Here is a 24,822-nt window from a genome sequence, read left to right on the forward strand (position 1 = left end):
CAATTCTTGCTCCAACATTATCTCCACAACATCACACCAACACCATCATCATCTCCGCTGTTGTCATTGGTGCCACACCACCTACTATCATTATCATCACTTAGCACTAAATCTTCACACTGCCCGACACCAATGTTATTGGCACCTCTAATGCCAGCATCACTCCAACTCTTAACTCCACCCCTGTCATCTTTATATCTATATTTTTTAAAAAAAAATGTCATACAAATATATTTATATTTTTAACTTAAAAAATAAAATTATTTTTTATTTTTTGGAATAAAAAAATAGTGCCGAACGGTGTCTTTATTTATTTATTTATTTACATAGCTGCATTGAATGCTTTAAGGGTAAGGGAAGGAGAAGCAGTGATGGAGGGGAAATACTTTATGATGTCACAACCCGCATCCTGAGAGCTTGTCCCCCGCAAAATATTTGCACTGTTTCAATTGGGTTCGATGAGGACAAAATCATCGCCACAGGTAAGAGGCGCATAAGGAACGGCCATTGAATATTGGCCTCGGCGGCGACGTTCTCTTGGCCAACCAATGGTTTCTTGCCACGCGACGAAGGATGCACATTTCTCGTTCGGGCCACTTTTTTGCAAAGAATGAATCTTTTCTTTTACAATTTATATATTAATCAAATCATTAAAAATTATAATAAGTTAAGTTTTAACAATGTAATAATCAGTATACATTCAAGTAAATAAATCCTGATGTCTTCACGGAGGTGAAAGAATCCAATCCCCCTTAGAAATGAGGCCTCATACATGATGGTATATGAGTCTACGTGGATAATTTATCTCTAATGCTTCTTAAAGGTCTTCGTTCAGCCTGCAACCTAGAGTTGGTATTGAATTTTTAGTATTGAATTCCGTACCGATACCATCATATTACAGTATCAATATACTATATAGTACGGAATGTATAGAATATTGAGACAGTGCAAAATTATATATACTAGTTCACTACTAGTATAATGATACTAACTGGTACGATAAATTTTGCCAACAAATGCTCTTTGAGGCCTCATTAAAAGAAAAGCACCCAAACTAGCACATAAATTTTTTATCTAGACAATGGCTAATGTTTCTAGGTGAGTAGGCAAAATAAATGGGTTTAGCATATTATATTGGAGAACTGATGGTGGCCAGCTCGCTAGTAAGCCTGGAAAGTGGGAAGCGGTCAACCTTGGCAGGCTTAGCACGCCTCGCTGCCACTGCTCCTAAGAAGATCTAGAAATTTCCCGAGAAATTCTTAAGAAGCAAAGCTTATTTAACTAGGTTAATTGAGTTTAAAGCATTAGGTTAGAGGCTAATTAAAAGCCCAAGGAGTGGCTTTTCCGGAGCTGAATTGAAAACATGAAAGCATAAGGGACCATCTTTCTGTAAAAGTGGAGCCTAAAGACCCAAGAAGGACTACTCACCCAAAAATAACACTCGTCCATGCGATAACATATAGGAAGATGTCAAAAAAATTTGGATTAGATTCTACGTGGAGTTGGAAACTGATAGAAAAGATACAAAAGGAGCTTAAATCTGGATTCAAATAAATTTTAGTTATATTTGCAATATTAGACTATATGTTTGTTCGTTAGTTTATCCGATTTTGATCGAACAGATCTTTACGAGACCAAATGGGATACCTCTGAATTTTATGTCATAAGACCTTATGTTTGATTTTGATCTCCATTGCTGCCATTACATGTGAGGCTGATAATATTTTAGTATGATCTCTTTTCCTTGGATTGTGTTCTTAAAAGAAGACATTGGGCTTCGCATATCAAGACCTACCCCCTTGTTATATATAATAACCACGATGGATGCAATTAATGTATGTATCTGTGATCCTAGGCCTTATCTGCAACAAAATATTATACTTTGGCGCATGACTGTCTTCAGTGTGGTTGGCAAAGCAACCAAGGGATTTGGCTGTATGAAATAAGAGGTTAATGGCCTCCTCCAGCTTTAAATTCAAATGATCCAGGCAAGCTTAAACAGGAGCACCCGTTTGCACCTCTTACTAAAATCCTTTTATTTTTATACACATGTTCCAATTGATGAGTTGATATCAATGATTGACTGATAGCTTGCTCGCTTGCAAACCAGGATTCTCATGGAAGGTACCAAACGTAATGCCCCCAGCAGGACTCACAACAACTATCTCTATATTATAGCAACCAATTAATTAAATAATTAAGTTTAAAAGGTCTGTTAATATTGTGTAATGAGTTGTTGTCACAGTGTTTTGACATCTCGTAGTATAGGGTTGTTACTTGCCTTGGACTAGTTTGGACCAATCGCTTGTTTCTAAGCAAGCTAAGAAAGCATTAAAAAAAAATGCATTTATTTGCATCCACTCTACCACTTGTTAGGCTTGCGCAGATTATTTAGTTCACTAAAAGTGAGAATAGGTGGCTATCGTAAAGAACTATTTATTGAAAATAAGGTTATGGTGTAAGTTCTAGTGGTATGTATGAGAATCCATGCAAATGTGTTTAGTCCTATATCAACTGTGCACTAGATAGATTTTGGATACTTTTACAGGCGAAGGAACCCAAATAATATCTTCTAGCTAATTTTTTTGGGTGAGATCCTAGATTCTCACAGATGATATCAAAGCAGATCAAACTCATGACTTATGAAGAGTAGAAAACATTGCAAAACGACATATTAGGATTGACCAAGGACCAATCGTAATGCTTATGATTAGATTTGAATGGATTTAGATCTTTAGCTCGGTAAGAATGCCGAAGCCTAAATAGAGGGAGTATATGAGGACCCTGTATGGGCATGTGTTTAATTCTACGAAAATAGAAGACGAGCTACCAAACTCATCGGCTACATACTGAATAAATTTTGGATACTTATATAAGGCCAAGAGATCCAAATAGTACTTTCTAGCTAACTCTTTTTAGATGAGATTCTAGATTGTTACAATAGGAGTGCTACCTCCAGGAATTCTCCAAGAAACCCTAAATTATGAATGTATCTATTTTGTATGCAGGTGTAAGGAAGATCGGAGCAAATTCGGTGCCAGAAGCATAACTCAGTGCTACATGGATGGGTTTGTTAGCAGCCACTCAGCATCTCAAGCTCTCTAAGATTTGGCTGGAAGGAGACTCCTCGACTGTTATGAAAATGGATCACAAAATCTCAAGACTTAACCTTACATCTTCTCTCAGATATTATTCAATGTGCAGCAAATTTTGGAGTTCTTTCTTGCCTCCCATGCATTAAAGGGAAGCTAAACAACTCGCAGACAAATTGGCTAGCGGAGGAACTAATGAAACTTACCACTCGCCTTTCTTCCATGCCTCATGATATAAGATCTCTGGTTCCAGCAGACACAGTAGGAGCTAGTTTTCCTAGAGTGCTGTTCTTCTCCTTTTTAATGTTTGTGGGATCGTTTACATCCCCCTGATGAACAAAAAAAAAAAAAAGAGGAAAGGAGGCAGGGCAAGGTAAATCAAGTCTCTAATGATCTTCTAAATTTAGCATGCATCTAAAGGTTAATCAATTAGTGTAGTCCCATTATCTTCTTAGAGTTTGAGGTCGTTTCAATTCATCTTATTTGCTTGAAGTGCTGCTATACGACCTGCTTTTTTTTTTTTTTTTGAGCAAACCAAAAAAAGGAAAGGCTACTAGTTATGCAGCTTATTGCTTACCAATCTCTTTGTAATAATAATACAATAAAATAAAACATAGAATTTGAACCTTTGTTTGTCCAAGGCCCTTTTTTTTTTGTCAAAGCTATCCAACGACACAATCCAAAATGTCCAGGCACGTTAACTTAATAAGCTATCAACGAGATGGATAGCTCTTCACATAAACCAGCCCTGGGCATTGTGTTTCTACTGGTTTTTAAGCATGCAACGGTAGTTTAGTTTTAGGCGACAGTAACAACATCCAAACCTGTTGAGATTACTGTTTAAAAGGAACAGAGAAGTGATTTGATCACATTGCATCACTTCAGATGCTAACCATGCCCGACGCACATTGACATCTAGAATAAATCAAGAAAAAGAAGATATCTAATTCTTTATATTTACTTTATAATTTTATATTTTTATGCAAAAGTAGATGCATGGACATGAATAGTTGAAAGGGTCCGGGCCTCCCAAGCGAGGACCCTCGAAACAGCCGTAAAGAAAGAAGAGATAAATCCTTGGAAAAGCCAGAGCCACAGCAACCACCTCCGATGCACAATATATTTGGACATTTGTGCTTTCCAATCACGCGGCCTTCGGGTCGGGTGAATATAACCATGAAGCACCAGTAAATCTTGAAGTCCGCTTGTACTGCGACCAGGCCGAAGCAGAAACCCAATGTCCATCCTGCAACCACCCGATCCGTATCTCCTATTAAAATCGATATCTAATACGACAAGCCACCAAAGTTGAGACCTACCTTTATATATCTTTATGCAGTAATTTGGAAGGAAAAAACAAATCAAATTAAGTTTCTCATACTTTTTTAACTATTGCTATCCCGGTGGAGACCACCTGTCGAACCAGATAGCATGTCAGATCCTTCCCTCGCTCATTTTTGAGGAGACATCGGGACTCGGGAGTGGAGTTGTTGCTGCAAAGCGGACTGAGACTGCCATTTCCTACTGCAGCAGCTGTGAGAGAAGAAGATCCAAGATGAAGAAAACAAGTGCTCCTTACCGGCTCTGGCTCTGCCATCACAGTCGACAGAAACAAAGTACCCTTCAGTTGCCAGGAGATGGCCACGCAATGCAAGAGACCTCACGGGCATTAAAAACAGAAACATTAAGTTTAAATGCTCAGAACAGTTCCTTTTCTTTCCTCTTTTCTTGGATTTATAAAAGCTGTCATTGCACCAATAGGAGATGTTGAAGGGGAAACGAGAAGCAACATACAGAAAAAGGGTGGTGGGGATGCATCATGCATGCCCCCTTGATTGCTACAGCATATTAAGTAAAACATGTATGCACACACCCAGAACTCACAAATGGCTCGGCCTCCTTTTACCAGAATCTGTCCTCATTTTTTTCGCAGGCCTGGCCCATTGGACTTCGTCCATGCTTGGGGCCCCATCTGCCGCACCAACAGCCTGATGACCGGGACGCAGTGCCTGCTGAGCTGGGTGTGCATGGAGTGGGATCCTGAGGGTACGAGTTATGCTGGGTGAGGACTTGGAACCCGCCTGACCTGCATCAGTCGCAGATAAGGGACTTATTGGGCCTGGGCCTGGGCCTGGGCCTGGGCCTGGGCCTGGCAGAGAGATGGGGCCCGTTCTCTTCGCAGCAGACTTCTCCCTGTCCTTCCTCTTCTTCCTGCAGATAACCAGATCGCCTGGGTGCGTCAGCAGAGGCGAGAGCTCAGGTGCTGAATGCTCTCCGCTGCTCCCACTGGCCGGCCCGGATTCCTTCTGGGACTTGGACGGGTGGCCAGGAGTCCTCCCATCTTCATCCAGAGGCACAGAGCCACGACATGCAGGCTTCATAGGGCCAAGCTCTGCTTTCACCTCTGTGACGATCTTGTGTCGCTTGTTTTGGCTGGAGGAGGCAGCCGGCTTCGAGGACAGGGCAGTCCCAGCTCCTCCAGGAGAGGGAAAAGCGAACGCATTCCTAGCTTCTCGAAAATCTGTATCCGGGAATGCAATCTTCATGATATCAAAGAACAGCTCATGAAGCTTTCTCGTTTCATACTTAACCTGCATAAAAAACTGAAAGATTAGCAAGCCCTTACCCGAAGGATCATAAATTAAAACTCTCCAGGAAGTTAAAACTAGCATCATCCTCAGTATTACAGAAGCATGTTTGTTTATGCAAAATCAAGGCCTTCTACTATTGGCTATTACTAGTAGAGGTGGTACGCAAATAAAAAACATTCTGAAGTAATGCATTAGTTTCGTTATGTATTGCTATTTTGATTATTAACATTTGACAATTACTTGATGGGAGAAGAAAGAAATCAGTATTCCATTTGATAATAACTTGTATATTAAGGTATGAAATTGAGATAGAGAGAAAAGTTGCCACTTAAATAAGGAAATAGTAGTAGTGCAGATAGAGCCTGAGAATACTGCAACAATGGCAGGATTGACATTGATGATAGGATACTACTACAAGGTGTAGAGAATCATGCATTTATTGTCCCACCGAGCACTATAGTCATAAATCTTACAACATTAGCTTCTGCTGTGTCTTGACATCAGTGGATAGCGTCCCTAAATTCTTTAATTTAAGATCTTTGGGTCAGATTTTTCTCTGAGGTTCGTGAGTTGGTGAAGATTGTCATAGCCATACTTTAAGCCCAAAAATACCATAGATAGGAAAAATGATCAAGTAATAAAGAGATTTTCATGGAAAGATGATTGTCTATATGCTTCGAGCTAAACCAAAAAAGAAAGGTTAAGCATTTTTATTGCTTAACTAAGGCACCAGCACTATAAAACCCCTAAAACAAGAAAGATCAGAAAATCATCTCATGTTTTCTTCACCTCACCTTGTTCTATTGCTGACAATAGTAGGTTGTGCATTGAACTCAAACACCAGCTATCAGAAAAGCCTGTCTATGCAAGTGGTTGGAGAGTGCCAATCATATCAAGAATGATGGCCTCTCCCAGGTATACAAAATGGAGGGAAAGTATTTCCTTGTTTAATACAAATATTATTAACGGTCTGCTGGAAACACTTCAAAGTACTAGATCATGTTTATCTTTCTGGTTTCTATATAACTACTGAGACGCCAATAGAGCTGTGGACTGGCAGCAAATATTGGTACATCTTATTGGGTTGTCCACTGGTGGAGACAGCTATCTGAAAGATCTTAGACCATTTTGAGACTAGACATTCCTACCTTCTCGTGTCTGGGGACTGATGTAGTGGTCTAATAACAGATCCCCTTCATTGAGAAGAAAAACAAGGGAAGAGGGCAAAGACGAACAAAGAGGAACCAAAAGAGCTACCTGGAGAAAGGAAATTACCATTTTTTAAAGGAAATGACATTAAACCAAACGAAGAAGGTAATTGATAAAATTTGACATGACCCTTATTTTGTCTATTGGGACATTTGGCTTTTCTTCCAGGGGGCTTCAAGTCCAAGACTGTGGAAGATAGATAGAATCAAAATGACAATTTGTTTATTTGTTGGTTTGTTGGGTGTTCTTGTACTAATGATGAATGAATAGTGTGTTAGGACTCCAGTACTTTAAATGTATCTCCTCTATGTTTTCCAAATGATAAAAAAAGCAATATTTGGATAGTCTTTGGCAAATCGTATTTGGTCTAGAAGTCCTTAACACAATGCATATCAAATTTCCAGTTAGTCCAAAATTTATTCTTCATTAGAAATGTAAATTTGAAGTCCCTTCAGAACTTTCATTTGAGTAGGATCAATGTAACATAACCTACTAAGCTCGTTTCAGAGATTTGGTAATCCTACTAAAACATGCAATTTCAAATAAATATAGGACGTAATGAAAGCTTTTGATTGGCACAGACAACATGCAATCAACAGTACTTCATGCAATCATTCACCAACACTTCAATAAATACATGCCAATAACTTGCATGATTTTTGAAATTTAATTTCATTCATTAAGTAAAAATGAAATAAGCATACCTCGTATGAGTAATTGCAAAACTTTGCTACATTTTGTAACATCAATTGCACATCTGCTATGAAGTCCAACACCCCATTGTACTCTAAATTGTCCACACGCTGATCAATTCTTCGTAAATCTATAATATTACTTGTAAGAGTAGCAGTGCTCATCGAATTAGCATTCTGATTCTTCTTCCATAAATCAGATAGTAGGGGAACAACTTGATAGCCATCTTTATCGATTTTCCTCTGAAGCTTGCTAATAACATTCTTACACTACAAAAAAAAAAATAAAAAATATGATGATATTTGCCCGTATACTAATTTACCCTTTTTATTAGGCATGAGAATGACAATGCGTAACAATGTGCATGGCTTGAGACCAATAATGCAAAACGTAAATTAAAATAGTAATTTTACAAGGCAAATCTGAAACAAAATAAACCATAGAATGGGACAACATATACAAAACTGCAGCATAATTTCATGCTCATATCTATTAATCATAACATTAATTATTCGTCATTTGATAAATATAAATTAACCACGTGAGGATTAAGGTTCTAAATAAAAGAGCTGCTTCTTACCATAGTGCCTATAGAATTTCATCTGTAAATCAGTCTGTTGGTTCAATTAAATATAAAGATCAAAGGAGGTGGGCACAAGTTACTCATCATACTAGGAATCAGATTACACACACTCATTATTGAGACAGTTATAAAATATTAATTATATAGTACATTAAAAATTGATAGTTGAAACCTCGACCCTAGATTTGTTCAAGGAACAAGGCTATCAGATACCAAACCCAACTATAATAAATGAGACGTTCAACTCAGAACTCTCCACTTGTACAATCAACATTCCTATAGATTGACACACTGACATGTCTCCTAGTACAATCAACATTCCTATAGATTGACACACTGACATGTCTTCTAGGAAACTTTACAACTGAACCTCAAAAAGAACTTTCCAATAGAGCAATAAATCTCTATTAGCATAATTAACATTAATTTGTGCATATTTCTTTTGAACCAAAAACATTTTGGAAGATAAATTATCTGTCCCTTCGCTATTTTTATGTATTCAATTACTGCCGTTGCTTCTAAGGATCATAACTTGAAACTAAGTATCTGTTTCAACCACATTATATATGATTTCCAGGAATCTTGATGAGACATGCCTATAAGATGTGTTAAATGCAACAGGACACATTGTAATGATGTCATCATCTTTCTACCACTAAAAGTGAGATATCATCTTTCTACCACCAAAAGCAAACTCCTAAGTAGTGCATGAGGCTCTGCTAGAAAGATCATTGATCTCTACTCATGTGCATCACATATGGCAAATACCACTTGGTTGAAAGTTCTACAATGAGATGCAGGTCAGTCATATGTTTGGTCCAAGGTCGGCGGAACCATCCTAAACCGTCCGGCTCGGAGTGTCCTGAGCCGTACCGGCTGCAGAACGGGACGGTTCCGGCGACGAAAACGAGACCGATGCCAGAGAGAGAGAAGGAAAAAGAGGAAAAGAGAGAGAAAGCAGAGAGAGAAGGAGGGAGAGAAAGGAGAGAGAAAGGTCGAGGCTAGAGAGCTGCCGCGCGGAGGAGGGAGCCGCGGAAGAGGGGTTCGCTCTGATTTCCTGTTTCGTTCGAAACAAGAGGCACTTTTAAAAAATTAAGTGAAGTCGGCAATGGTTTTGCCGACTTTTACTTAATATCTCCAAAAATAAAAAGGCCCCGTCCGGCTCCTATTTCGAACGAAACAGGAGACTGGAGGGAGCCCTTCTTTCGTGGCTTTCCGGTGGCTCTCCGGCCTCCGCCTCCTCTGTGCGGTGGCTCCCCGGTCCTCCGTTGGCCTCCCTCAGTCTCCCACTTCTCTCTCTTTTCCTCTTTCGTTCTTCCTCTCTCCCGTCTCTTCTACTATGTTGGTACAGGCCCAACACGACACAAGCCGTACTGACTCGTCTCGTCGGGCAACCAGTATGGTGCCCGCTACCGGTTCCGCCAACCCTGGTTTGGTTTAAGGATTAAAACTGGTTTGATTAGAATGATGTGATTCAAAACAAAGAATGGTTTTCAAGATCTATCATGGTCTAAATATAATGTAGGGGCAAGGTCATTTCCAAGATGTTGTATAACACTAAAAGAATTCGGTATATCTTCTTGTTTATTCCTTCTTCTTCCATGCACAGTGGTTCCATGGTTGCTTTAGCTTTCTGGGCATTAGTTGCTGCCAGTTTACTCAATTCTGAACTCAGCTGGGGCACACACCACCCCTGCACATCCCCCCCACCAAAAAAAAAGAAAAGAAAAAAAACCCTTTCCCTGATTAATTTTCTTAGATCTAATCTGACAAGAATAAGCCACTTTGAGATTTGAACAATCTGGTTTATTCTCATCAAGCTCGGTCATGGAACTGGAACAAAAGATAACATAGTCCACTAAAGACAGAATTATACCTGATGTGCATGTAGTAAGGAGGACTTTCTCTTAGTTTTTTCCCCCTGGGGGAAGTGGGGGAGTAGGGGATGCACAAAATTGAACACAAGATAACACTTAGTCCGCTAAATACATCGAATTATACCTGATGTCTAAGCATATAATAAGGAGTCTCATTTTACCACCATATGGCTAGAACTACGCTAATAATCCTAGAAGCTCCAGACTTAAGAGTTTGTATCCAAACTGCCTCCTGCCTGCAATATACCTTGGAGAAATATGGGCAAATGTGGATTGATGCATAAATCCTTTATGCATGAAGTATGAACAACTAGCATCTACAATAACCCTCGGATATAAGTATAATAAAACTCATTAAATTATTAGGGACAAAAAGAACAAAAGGAAACAATTATAGGCTCTGAACCCTAGAACTTCATAGCTGAACAATTCAAATTCAAATAAACTATGTTTTACATCAATTGCAACTTCTGCATTTTGCCAGAGAAGATCCATGACAGGCAATATCTATCTCACGGAACTATCTCAGTATCACAATGCTATAAATTGCCAGATAGTGCCCCAAGAAAATGAGTTCATCGTTCCACACGTCTATGGAACTTGGCAGCCGTACTCTACATTTCATTTCTTTCATACATGTAATCTCAAAACATCAGATGCATTACCACATCATATAAAATACTAGTTATTGCAAATCGAAAGATGTGGAAACTACACAAATGCAAATAGAGACGATAAGGCCTATTAGTTAAGTCATAGTACAAATAATCAAAGCACCAATAAGTTTAACTCATAAAATGTAATTCTTTCTGAGTAGTTATGAAGTTAGAAATATATATCCTTACTTTCTTTTAAAGCATGAGCAGGTCAAAAAATTCCGGTCTCATATAGAGATATATACTTCGCTGCTACATAAAGGGAAAAGCAAGACAAAGACACTTACCTTCCTCTGCATGCTGTCGGACATTTTTGTGCCAAGGAAGCTAGGATCACCACTATTTGAGACCTTACCATTCCCAATATCCCTAGAATATTCATTGGCAACCTCTGCAGATCCAGACATGTATCTTGACTTGTTGAATTTTGGTAAATTGGTATGGAATGCCTTTCTTGATGGCAAATTGTGTCTCTGCTTAATAGAGGTATTAACATCTTGCATATCTGAAACAGGCTCATGAAATGTCTCCAGTTCCAAATTGGTCTTAGATTGCATACTGTAGTCATAGTCCACCTTCAAAGGAAGCTGGGACCGACACTGAGGAAAGATTCTCTCATTGCTGGACTTTTCTTCAAGGCTTTCAACAGTGTATCTAGGACGAACACGAAGACTGCGCTTACGCTTTACAGTTGGTTGGAGAACTTGCTCATCCTCACCATCCTCACGCTCATTAATCCAACTTCCTGATTGTTGCAGATCCATCTGAGAATCACCTGATACAGCAATTTCTCCTTCCTCAAGGTCTTCTTGCTGAAAATTACCATTTAAATCAATTTTAGACAATTGAAAATTACATGAAAGTTTGAAATAAAATAACCAGCTTAAAGTATCAAATAACATAGCTGTATGCATATAAACAAGAAGCTGAAGGAGAAATTTGCTACACACCATCCCTTTTGAAGGATGGCCAGGCCTGGCATCTATAGCAGATAGAGATCCAAATTTCTGTGAAGATATGGATGGAGTAGCAGGTTGAGGCAATCTTCGACTTCCAGAAGAAGATCCTGATGAACCAGCTTCTTCAAACCTACGAACATTTTGGTGGTCTTCCATTGTTTGGGGCATATCACACCCACTGCCATCACAAGCTAACAACTGCTCCTCCAATTGAATCCTAGTAGTAGGCTGCACATCAACAGCACTATCAGATTCTTCCTCTTCAAATTCTCCTATCTCGCCCTCTTCTTCATGGAATGAGTATGCATTCCTCTCTTCTGAGCTAGCATCAGAATCCTCACCATCTTCATCATCCACTTCCACGTAAACAGAATGTTTGTTGTTGGTTGTCGGACCCCTTGGCCGGCCCCTTCGTCTCTCAGTTTTACCAGGGGATGTACCAGAACATATTTCACCTGATTCCAAGTCAATATTTTCAGCTAAAATGTTCTTTGATGGCTTCTTAGTTAAATTAGCAATGATGGCATTTACTTCTCTAGAACCAGCACGAAGCCACTTGGGAACCTGAATGTGCTTCATCATATCACCAGTCCAGTCAAAATCATCATCCATTTGATCAAACAGCTCAATCTCTTCTTCGCTCCGAGCAATCATGCGATTCACCTCTTGCATGGATGGAACGTCATGAACAGTTCCTTGATATCTCTCTTCATCATGCAATAGTGTTTCTAAAGTCATCCGCCTTTCTTCATGTGTCGTTCTTTGATCAAACCGACCAGCATTAATAACTTCATCTGCCATATCAATCTTACATTGTTGGATATTGTTACGTATGAGGCTCTCTATTGATCCCATGTATCGATCTTTACCAGCAAGATCATCCTCCAGATCTCCTGTACCTCCATTTCTCAAATCATCTTCTTTCTGATAGCTCGGGATTTTGTCAACTACTACCTCCATATATATGACTTTCACCTCTCTCAGCTGTCCAATGCGATGAGCCCTGGCCACTGCTTGCTCCTCATTTTGAGGATTTGGATCTGGATCATATATAACCACAGTGTCTGCACTCTGGAGATTTAGACCTCTTCCAGCAGCGCGAATACTAAGCAAGAAAATGAAACAATCGGATTCAGGGCTGTTGAAATCTACTATTGCTGTTTCACGGTCTTCTAGGCTGGTTGTACCATCAATCCTTCTGTAGACAAGTCGTCGCCATTGCAAGTATTCCTCTAATATATCAAGAAGTTTTGTCATGGTGCTGAAGAGAAGCACACGATGGCCGGATCTCTGGAGTTTTATAAGAATCCTATCAAGGATCCAAAGTTTCCCACAAGATCTGACAATGAAATCTTTGGAATAATCATTAAAATAAGGGTAATTCAGTAAAGGATGATTGCATGCCTTGCGCAACTCCATACATTTATTGTTAAGATTCTTATAAACCTTAACCTGATACATTGGATTCTTCTTAGCCTTGAGCAACTCATCCTCCGGATCAACCCTAAGGGTACCAGTGGATTTAATCCAATCATATATGGCACCCTGAATAGCTGACATTCTACACCTCAAAACAATGGAATCCTGCAATCATAAATTAACTCAACATTGCTTCTAATGATTCAGGAAAACAAATTAAAGAAAATTTCGGTGAAACAATCACCTTCCGTGGAAGTGACCCTTCCACATCTTCAACACGACGCCTTAGCATAAAGGGCTCCAAAATCTGATGAAGCCGGTGAATTATAATAACCTTTTTTTCAGTCTCAAGCCAGTCATCCTCCTCTGAGCTATGTGAAGGACCATCCTTTTGGAAGGGCTTCGAGAACCAATCATGAAATGCCTTTCGATTATCAAAGACTTCTGGTAGAAGCAAATTTAGGAGGGACCAAAGTTCCTTCAAATCATTCTGTAGCGAACAACATGAGCCATCTACTTGTAAATACAGTTTAACACAATGCAAACTAGATATTGTTTTAAGGTTCAAATAGCAAGAAACATATTATATAGTACCAGAATCACAAACAAGTCCATGCATGCTATAATAAGGTTAGTACTAACGGGGGGAAAATGACCATGCCCCTACGCTAACCTCGCCATGTACTCCTTTCGTATCATTGAACTTCACGAACCTGACCTCTAGCATGTACAACTTTTAACCAATTAAATCACTTACCCGGGAACTCACAAACATAATGTACCAGGAGAAAACAAAGAGGATATTTCGCCAGAAATAATAAAATTAACACAAGAAGAAAAGTTCTATTTTGCTTCCTTGCTATTAATCCATTTATCATATTCTACATCAGGCTATTATAAATTCTGCTCTATTATTGGATGAGCTGATTCAAAGCATTTTAGTCACATTAACTCAATTTACTTCTTTCAATAATGCAAGTACAGTGGGAACCCACATCATTATCTACTAAGGTATAACCTATTTAACAACAACAAATAGGTGGATATCTTGGTAGCATAAGAAGACAGAAATAAATAACTATGGTCACAATGAACTAGTGATTCGAAGAAGTTTATAATACTATCCGATGTTTTTAAGTTTCAGCGAAGACTGACTGAATTTTTTTTCACTACCAACCTGCCCAGTCTTTCTAGTTCTACTAATAAAATTCATACAAATCAAGAAATCAACAGCTAAATGCATGTGGGGACACAATATAGACAGTATACTGGACGTACACAATTCATATAAATGTGATCCTTATACTTTTCATGCTCTAGAAAATAAACAGACCTGTAGAGGTGTCCCAGTAAGAAGCAGCCGCCTTTGGCAACGGTATCGGTCAAGGTCACGAGCTAAAACTGAGTCCCTGTTTTTCATTCTTTGGGCTTCGTCAATGATTATATACTTCCAATCAACTTTTGACAACCTTGAGCGGTCATGCATGACAAATTCATATGTTGTAACAAGCACATTAAATTTCATGGCACAAACCTCCTGGACAACAAAATCAAACTTTTAGATGTCAATCTTATTTAGCAATAGAAAGAACTAGAATATGTTCTAAGATTTATCTTTAAAAAAAAGGTTCATAACCAAAATTGCAACTTAAATAGGTATTTGACAGTTGACACAATGAGTTGTGTACTTGGAGATACATTGAGGATAAACCAGAGAAATGCGGGCATTTCCAAAGCTAGCAAGTAGGTCCCTTAAAAATGTGTTGACATATATTTGTATTGTATAGTATATAACCTACAGATCATGTCAACATTATGGGCCATTGAAGCAACCTAATCAGCTATCACATTTCTACTTACATGATTGAGTCAATAAATTCAATCTTAAATGGGTCAAAATAATATTATCCACTGATAGTTTGTCATCTACAGAGCAAACAACAAAACAAAAGTAGATAGGAATCATAGGGGGTGAAAATGGATCAGATATTATCTATCCAAATCCATGTTCAATCCGAATGTATCGGACAACTATGAATTCAAGTACATTACACATTGCATATAGAAGACGGACTTTTCGAGATCGTTTAGGAGGACAGGATGCAGCTGCAAATGATCTTGCATGTGGAATAGGATCCATAGACGTATCAAGTTCTGAGTCGTATACTAAATCCTATTATCCGCAGCCTCAGACAGCCTATGACCCATACAGATATAGATATGGATATGGTGCGTCAGAGGCATCTTCCGGTGGCTACTATCCCACAAAATCCGAAGCATCACACGTCGGATTTTGCTGCCGCCATATTCGGATGGGCCCCTACACAGTCAGAAAACACCTCTCAGACCCAAAGAGTGAGCAAGAGATCCGACAGTTCTTATAACCCGACGCGCGTTCCTTCTGGTTGGCTTGATCTGCCTCCTCCTAACTATATTTATGATCTGGATATCTACGAGCGTCATCGCCACTCGTCCCAATATTAGATATCCGAGAGTACTTTAAATATATGTAATTAATTGTATCTTAATCTAAAAAAAAATATGTTCTTTATTTTATGATTTGTATCATTTGGAAGTAACTTAATACATCATCTAGCTTAAACCTTAAACCTAAACATAGAAACATCAAAAAATATGAAAAAAATCAAGAAAATAACAAAAAAAACCAAATTTGACTTAATTTCATAGAAAAAGATCCAAAAGAGAGAACTCCCCTCCAAAAATAAAACGGCGGCGTAGCCGAAACCCGACCGAACCTGTTCGGGTCGCCACCAATACGCTGACCGATACTGATTCGGCGTACCTTGCCAAGAATCACGAAAGCAATGTTGATCTTTATATAAGTACTTCACATTGTCACAAATGTTAGGATCCAGATAACATCTACATTCACTTAAGCAATAAGAAACTGTACTACTTTTCACGAATAAATTTTAAGGAAACTAATTTACTCTCGTATGATTGCACAAAAAATGGTTGAGGGCGCAAAATCTTATTAGTGAGCAACAAAATAGTCACCTTAGAAAGTTAATGGCAAGCATCTAATAGTGTTTAACAAAATACACCGTACTAATAAATTATATTGAAAACTACAAACTTAACTCTTCTAACCAAATTATCTTTTCTCCATTAACTGGGGATGGGGAGGAAATAATACAAAATAATTTATAATTAACAAAATTAAAATGGAAACATCGTAACAATAGCTAGCCATATGAATGCTAGGAAGTTAACAAGGTACCAAGAGTATAGATAAATGTGGAAACAAGTATTTTACATGATTGTAGTATTCAAGATAAAAGGTTCAGTAATTGAACTCTCAACATCTTATAAGACATCCACAACGCCATGTGTTGCACCCCTATAGACTATAAAACAAGTAAGCCTCGCTAGCTTTCCCAAAAAGAAATTAATGACCATGTAGGCTCTCATAAAGAAGTCAGAGGCTAGGAGGATAGCATATCAATGTGAGTGTGTGTATAGAACCCATATAAAACACACACAAGGATTCACATAAAAGCTCATAAAAAGGAACAAAAATACATGTGAAAGACAATTAGGCACCTACAAAATATGCTGTCCATACAAGATGGGCAAGATAACAAGGAAAGAGAGCAGTACATGACTGTCAAAAAGTTAAACACTCCCTCTAGTCCCCCTGTGTTTGCCAACAACTCAAAAGCGTTTGCCAACATAACAAAAGCACAGATTCAAATTCCATGCATACAGACCATTACTGGCCGGCATATATTTAACAGCCACAAAAAATGGTAATTGGCATGTCCTTAAGACTAATTCGTAAGTGAACTAGTCAGGACAAGCACTGAATCAATTGTACTGCCACACCACTGAGATTAAAGGTGTTTTTTTCATTTTTTTCTCTTTTTTCTGCTGAAAGCTGTGCCAGCCAGTATCCTATGTCGGCATGGTAGATACCGTACTGACCAGCGACTAATACAAATTCATACCTTGAATTTTAAAACCTTACTCAAAAGTCAGAAAGTTATTTCTCAACTACCAATTTTTCTCATTATTGAAGTCAAACCAGCACATGAATAAATAAATAAATAATCTAAAATTAATAGACAAAAATAACTGCTAGTACGCATGCATATATTTAGAGTTACGCAGAAAAGTTTATGTGCAAGCCGGCTAATAAGCACCTCTGTCAATGCAAACACATGAAGTACTTCTGTTGAATACCTTCCACTTCTCAAGCAATTCATTTGAATAAGAAACAAATAACACAACTGCTTGCTGAAAATTTTCAAGGCAGGTCAAAAGAGTGAGGATCTTACATGAGAGAACAGCCTGGATCGTTGATCTTTTCCACCAACATAAAAAATACATGATACTGTTGGCAACCAATTATGCAATTCACTCTGAATAAATACAAAGACATCAGTGAGATTTTTTTAAAAAAAGCAAATATTCCAAATCAGCAAATATGAAAAGAAATTTATTTAACCTTCCAATTCACTAAAACAGCATTTGGAACTATTATCAGATGTGGCCCATAATTCCCTTTGAACTCCATTAAATAAGCAATCAATGACATTACCTGTTTGCACAAGAGAATAACCTTGTTACTGAACTTAGTGTCTGAATTTAGTATTAAATAGAGTAGTAAGAGTTGGGCATCGGGCATATAAATTGTAAAATGTAATACTAACATAAGACCTTCTAGTTTAGTGAACTTAGTATCAAATTTCAGTCTTTAAATTAACACAGAAAAGTTTACATTGGCTATCGACGACATAAACCTACGAGTACAGCTTGAAATTAGAAATTTAATCCGGTCATTTAAGAAATTATAATAGTGAAACAACCTGCACAGTCTTGCCTAGACCCATCTCATCTGCCAGAATCCCATTCAGCTTGTTGTTATACAACGAGAGCATCCATTGAAGCCCAACCTGGAAATAAATGAATAAAGATCAAACGATGTTCCTTGGCCTAGTTTAAAAGTTGTAAAAGTAATGAAATACATTTGTCTTACAACATACAAGCTGGTAATCTCTTAAAGTACCACACCGTAACATTGAGGGCTGTCTTACAACTCTTTCACTCACAGCATGTGCCAGAGTATAGTACCTGGTAGACATGAGATAGATCAGCCTCGTTCAGCAGTTTTCATTTGAAAAGAACTCAACGAACAATATTGATATTTTGAAAAATAACAAAACAATGCTCCGCATACTCCATAGTGAAAAAAGATCGTTTTGGAGTAGTTAAATCACATTCACGTCAGTATGCTTGGAAAAATTGACAAAACCATTAAAGATGTGTTACAAGCATATTTGTGATAAAGACATCATTAAAATAGTTCAAAAATAAGCTTACCTGTTAGCCGATGAACTATCTTTTGGGGCATTCATTTCAGAGAATCTATTCTTAATCATAACTTCCTCACCATCACATGCTGCAGCAGCCTTGACCACTTCTTCAGAAAGACCCTGTACATAGAAAGATTATACTTACAGTTTTAAACAGATTAGATCCATGCAAAATCCAAACCCACAACAGGACTCATCAGGACTCAGTCTAGGTTTTCTATCAGATCAAATATTAGATTGGAGTGTCCGTTGGATTTTATAAGGCTCTACTCTTCCAAATCAGCACTGTCTCTTGCGATACCTCCCCAACCTCACCATTTTTTAAATCAAAAATTGACTTTGACGTAAAAGATTCCTATGAAATTTCTTACTCGAAAGTAGCAATATAGCAAGTCTTTACTCCTCCCTCTACTTACCAAGGTGATACAAGTTTTGATTTTGAGTGAGTGCGTGGGTGGGTACTGAGACACAGAGACAGCCGCCAACCCAAGGTTAATTACATAATTCCAAGTACTATGCGGAGACACCATCTAGAACTAGAACTTGGAACCGGATGCATCACCTAGAACCAGAGCTAGGAACCTCCTACGAGGAGAAGAGGAGTGTGATCACTGGGGCATCACCCAGTTCACAAGGTAACAGGAGTTTATAACCATGATCCTTTACAGATGTCAAATTTTGATTAATATGACGATCCAGGCTGATTTCAACATATTATATCTGTAAGATTGTAATAAGTACGATATGTGTTGTGCCAACAGGCAATGTACATGTTAATATACAAAGGTTCTGCACTGCATATCTGAGTAATATGCATTCATGAAGTATGGTACTGCAGCATAGGGTATGCTAATTCATATCACATGGAAAGTAGCATGGACACAAGATGTTACAAAACGCGAGAGCACCTTCTGCTGTTGCACTCAGATCAACCAATAAATCTAGGCAGAGCCAACCTGAACTGTGATGAAAAGAATGCACCACATGGAAAGCCACCTTAGTTACATCTGCCTGCCCACTTAAAATTACTCTTCATCTGCATATATTAACTAAAGTTTGGCACATGCAATGACCATGAATGATTAATATGAAGGTACTAAACGGATGGCAGTCAATAACTTTGATTCCATCACATGCAAAGCATGTAATTGATTCAAGTGGAAGCTCTGTTGATCAATGACTGTAATCCCATCAAACAATGAAATGCACGAATCAAATTCATCTGAATTACTTAGTACAAAGGTGACTGATTTAAGGAGTATAAAATGGATGGTTGTGAATTATATGACACAGATAACGCACATTTCTGATTTGGGAGAAAGAAGAATTTGATGAATGGCAGAAATCCCATGTTGGGGAAGATCCTGAGGCATCATATCATTCTTAAATATGAAAATTGATAAAAATAAGATCTTCAAAGAGACAATCTACAGGTAAGTTTAGTTATGAAATGGTGTGTATTTTGGGTGGACTTTGGATGAACCAGTACTGTGCTGGAGCTTGACCCATGGCTTTCATGTAAATCCAATGTAATAATCTTTTCAAATCTAATCTTGGAAGCAAAGCACACGTATCATAGAATAATAACCAAGTGGCTTATAGGCCACCGTTTAAAGCCTACACATATTGCCAAAAGTGACTGCAGATAGCAAGTAGCTACAAAGAGGGGACAAAGGCAAATAATAAAAATAACAAGAACAATAACAATAATGATATACACATCCATCAATACATACCTGGGACCGTGCAGCAGCTGCAGCAACATTTGCTGCCTCTACCACGTCCTGGTGATTCTTTGCAGCAGTAATTTTTCCCCCAAGTTTGTGAAGATACTCTTCAGTCTCAGACAAAATAGAAGAGAGAACAGCATATCGTTGTGCTGCATCACCAGGAATACTAGTCTGTTGCTCCAGCAACATCTCTCGGTATCTATCCACATCATTGTTCTTCAATGCTTCCATTCTTTTGTTTCGATCATCATCTTTCTTCTTAGAAAACTCCCTTAACATCCTCTCATGATATTTAGCCACCCCTCTATTGCGAGTAGTCCGTGCATCTCGAATGGCCCAGTGAGCCTCAAGGAGCTTCTTGCGCCACTGGAAGATGCATTTTAGTTGCTTCTCCCTATTTGTCTTTTGTAACTGTTGGACTTGCCTCATGAGCTCCGTGCGTTGGCGTTCGCACTGTTTGGCAAACTTACGATATGGCCTGTCAGGCATTGCCATTATCTCCTGCTGTTGCTGATCAACTTCATCCCTCAGACGAGCCTGAAGATCTAAAAGTCGAAGCTTTTTTTCTTCAATTTGCAGCCGCAAAACTAGATCAGGCATAATCCTTTTCCTCTCTAAGTTAACGGTGAGTAAGCCACTAATCTTTCTTAAATTCTCTGCCCTTTTCTTGTTCAAGATTTCAGTCCCTTCCTCACATAGCAAATCCTTCACATCATAAGCTAATATTAAATTACTCGAGCCATTTGCAACTGTTGATCCAAATGATTCATGTTTCCTTGTAAAGAAAGGCAAATCAAAGAGTGGACCATGATACTTTCTGGTGGTAACCACATCTTTTGAAAGTGCTGCATTGCTCATGGAGGCTGGTTTTTTCACTTGTCCAGCATCAATTGTGGCATGGTGCTCTGGAACAGCCTTTCCCTTTTCAGCATTACAATCACTCTTGATGGATATCTTTTGACTTTCCTGTCCAGCATCCTGCTCAGATTTAACAGAAACAGGACTGCAATGCTCTACATTTCTAACATATGCAATTTGTGTAGGCTCTTTTGCTGAATCCATTACTGGTTCCGAGTGTCTGACCATCGTTGTTTTCTCCTCTCCACTAAAACCCACCTTTGACAAATCATGACCTTTACTCAAAGAAGCAAGCACAGGCGCCTTCTCAACAGTCTCTGCATGACTTACATGCTCTTTGACATTCTTTGCAACAGTTCTTTCATGGTTGGCAATTTCTGGTGAACGGAAAGGCTGCTGCAGCTGGGAAGTAAGAGGTGATGGTGTAATGGCATCAAGAACTTCTGGTGGAAGTTTACGATCACCATGCTGCAAAACATAATGATAGAGGGTTATTAACAAATTTAATCCGGCATTTAAATGTGTCTGCTGTACTTTTGCATCAAGCAAAGAGCTCAAATAATAAATAAACAGAGAAAAAATGATTAAAATTTTAGAAAAGGAAGGGAGAGTGGGATACCTTGATACGCCTAAAGGCTAGTATTTGTGCTTTAAGAACATGAAGTTGTTGCTTTGTAAACCCAATGTTTTGCTGTGACACCTGGGCTAATCCTCCCTGAGATGGAAATTGGGTGCCAATGACCTCCGTCGAAGGAACTGCAGGTTGAGACATCGGTTGGTTCATTTGCTTCAACTGACTGTAATACTGCATTGGTAGTGTCTGAATGCCAGCAAATTCTCTCTTCATATTTGAATGTTCAATGGTCTGGTTCGTGCTCCCAGAAAATTGCGGTGGATCCATGATTATCCCTCCATTTCCATTTGCTAATGGGGATCTGGCAACCCTCTCATTTTGGCTATCCTTGTTCTGAATGGCAAATTGATGCTGCATCTGAATATTAGAGGAATTCACGAAGGTCGAAGAACTGCCAGCACCAGATATTGACCCAGAGGGAAATGTTTGTCGATTTTTCACTGGCCCAGCCTGAACAGGGTGATCACTCAAGGAATTTCCATGAGCTGAATTTTCACTACCACCTGGTGAAGACAAGAATTGTTGCTTTGAGGAAGCCAAGTGTGACTGATGTGCAGCTGTGCTGATTTCATTTGGCTTTCGCATTGCAGCCAATCTAGCAGATGGCCAAACTTGAGCAATCAAATTGGCATTGGAAGGATGAGAGAGGTCAATGTTATGCTCCATGGCCCATGCTTGCATAGCTTGCAGTTGCACCATCATCAACTGGTTATTTGCAATATTTTGTGTGTTTGTTTGTGCCTGTAATGATTGCGTGGGTCTTAACATATTTGTTGGTGCTATCTGCCCAATTACTGTCTGCGGAGGCTTTAGTTCATTTCTTTGCTCAGAGCTAGTACGTGGTTGTTCCATGTGCTTCTCACCAGGTCCAATATGTTCAGCTAATTTTGCATGAACTGGCAGATGTGCTTGATTGGCCACTTGATGAGACATGATATCCTGTATCCTCGAACTGTTTATGTGCATGTCTTGATCTCTCCCAGAGGGGCCAACATTATTGATCTTACCTTGTTGCTGAACAAGCAGATTCCCATGAGATTTTTGGTGTTGAGCAGTTTGAAAAGCTAACTGGAGGTAAGCTTGATAAATTGGGTTCTGCAGCTGCTGCTCTATACCTTGCCCTTTATTCCGGTTCACTTCATGAGGCTGAGGACCAGCATGAGGGTGACGTACATCATTGAAATTCCTCAGTGTCTGGGACACAGGTATAGCACCTGAAGACGATGGAAAGTTATTCCCACCAATGACTCCATGTAAACCACTAGGCCTATAAGGATCACCTTCAGGCTTCCTTAGAGGCTGCTGCTGTTGCTGTAATGTCTGCTAAGAAAGGGAGAATGGCATGCATAATTTAAAACAGAAATTACTAAATGAATGTAATGAGTTCAGTTTTGCAATAAATTATCGCTCATTTGTTGTGATTAATCACAGCACAAACGGAAACAGAATGTACAAGAACAAGGTACGGTGTTAATATCCAAAACCATACTATCATTGCACGCAAGTTTCAGGCCAAAGAAGGTGTAAAATTCTACTGACAAGATGATGTTTAGCATCCAAAAAGCTAGTTGCAGGATAACGTAATAAATAAAACACTCTATGGCAAAATAAAAAAATAAAACGAAAAATGCTGAAAATTAAGGCCTATACTACTTCCAATAAAATTCAATATTATATCTTTACCTGCAGTTATATCTCTGTAGAATTGACTTCCACTCTAAAATAAATTTGGGAAAAAAAAGGAAGAAACCTGTACTCATAAAAGCAGTTGGAGATTTATATGGAGCACATATCATTGCGTTAAACAGATCATAAGAAGAACAAAACTTTCGAATCCTTTCAGAGGGGGACAAGCTCTTACTCCAATGCAAAACAAATACAAAACATAAATATGTGGCACTATCATCAATGACATCTGACACGAGAGCGCCCGCAAACTTCTAAATCTTAATCAAGGGTAAAGAGCCACCAGCGAGAAATTAATCAATTGCTACCCGAAATAAATAAAAAGATGACAAAATCGAAACATTAGCTTCCAAAGATTGGAGAACACTATTGACGCGATCTGGTCGGTTCTATTCGAACTTCTCATCCACACATCAAGCAACTTCCGATTCAAAAGGTTTGACAAAGGTTCCCAATCTACATCAGAAATCTTATCCTGAAATAAGAAAAAAGTTCTATATTTCTTATCTTAAACGGTCCGCCCAAGATCTCATCCCCAGTATTCCACAAAAATTAAACGGAAAAGGAAACAACCAAATACAAAAAAGGGAAACCAAGAACTGCAACGGAGTGACGGTTACGTAGAAACCCATAAACACTTGCGGAGAAGATGAGCCACCAAAATTAAAATAATTTTTTTTCTAAGGATGGAATCAAGCCCGTCGATTCCACCGCAGGATCCTATGAACACGTTACCATTTCCTTCCAGTTTGCAAGGAAACCAATTTATGACCGTTTCTTTCTCAGAAACCTACGCAACAGCAATAACAGTCTCTCCAACCAGTGTAAGGAAGGCGCAAAAATCGTACTCACCTGCCTCAGCGCAAGCTGCTGCTGCTGCTGCTGCTGGATCGATTCGAACCCTAGATGGGTCGGGGCCGACGCCGCGGACGAGGAGGATGACGGTGACGCCGAAGAGGAAGACAACGGTCGTCCCGGCGCCGTCGCCGCCGGGATCCGGCCGGGCGCTCCGGCTCCACCACCTGATTGCATGCGAACGTTGCCAATAAGGAAAATATTCGGGATTTGCGGAGCCCCAAACCAAACCCCCCGGGTGGGGTGGGGGGAGGGGTCAAAACCCTAATAATCCGATTCTTCGGCAACGGCCAAAAGGTACAACCCTTGAATTAATGTTAAAATCTCCGAACCCTTATCCCGACGCCAAAAACGCCTCTCTTATCCATCCCACCATTCCGGCTCCGCCGAGAGCAGTTTCGGAGCTTCCTGCGGTGGTTTTCCGATGATTGCTTCGCCGATTCGCCGCGGATCTTGAAGGGTTTCCTCGCCGGAGCGCCGGTGAGTCCTTCCCCAGCCGAACTCGATCCCTACGGAAATTCCCTATTTTCTCGCCTTTCTTTTATTTTCTCTTAATTTGTTTTCCCTTTTTTCCCTGACGCGCAGTAGGAAAGTAGGAAACGTCGGTTCCTTCGCCAACCCGTGGCGATGCATCCCGTAACCGC

General features: G+C 39.2%; 1 protein-coding gene across 3 annotated transcripts; it reads right to left on the minus strand.

Moving 5' to 3' along the window:
* Positions 1-4,781: 4,781 nt before the first annotated feature.
* On the minus strand, positions 4,782-24,822 carry BRM (transcription regulatory protein SNF2). 3 transcript variants are annotated; one of them, XM_008803102.6, is made up of 14 exons: positions 24,176-24,822; positions 21,623-22,957; positions 20,152-21,471; positions 18,423-18,535; positions 18,086-18,173; positions 17,909-17,995; positions 17,548-17,640; positions 17,378-17,461; positions 14,413-14,616; positions 13,324-13,569; positions 11,652-13,244; positions 10,989-11,513; positions 7,597-7,854; positions 4,782-5,683 (listed from the first exon to the last, which is right to left on the minus strand). In XM_008803102.6, the coding sequence occupies exons 1-14, from the start codon at positions 24,353-24,355 to the stop codon at positions 4,973-4,975; spliced, it is 6,837 nt and encodes a 2,278-aa protein (XP_008801324.4). In that variant the 5' UTR covers positions 24,356-24,822; the 3' UTR covers positions 4,782-4,972. The 3 variants fall into 3 exon arrangements, with proteins under 3 accessions (XP_008801324.4, XP_008801323.4, XP_088574323.2); XM_008803101.6 differs by having other exon boundaries at positions 21,623-22,960; positions 24,176-24,801; XM_088718197.2 differs by having other exon boundaries at positions 21,623-22,851; positions 24,176-24,799.

The sequence above is a fragment of the Phoenix dactylifera genome, chromosome 3 (genome assembly GCF_051530095.1).
Source record: "Phoenix dactylifera cultivar Ajwa chromosome 3, Ajwa_hap1_PhDact_Kaust_v1.1, whole genome shotgun sequence".
Classification (NCBI taxonomy): domain Eukaryota; kingdom Viridiplantae; phylum Streptophyta; class Magnoliopsida; order Arecales; family Arecaceae; genus Phoenix; species Phoenix dactylifera.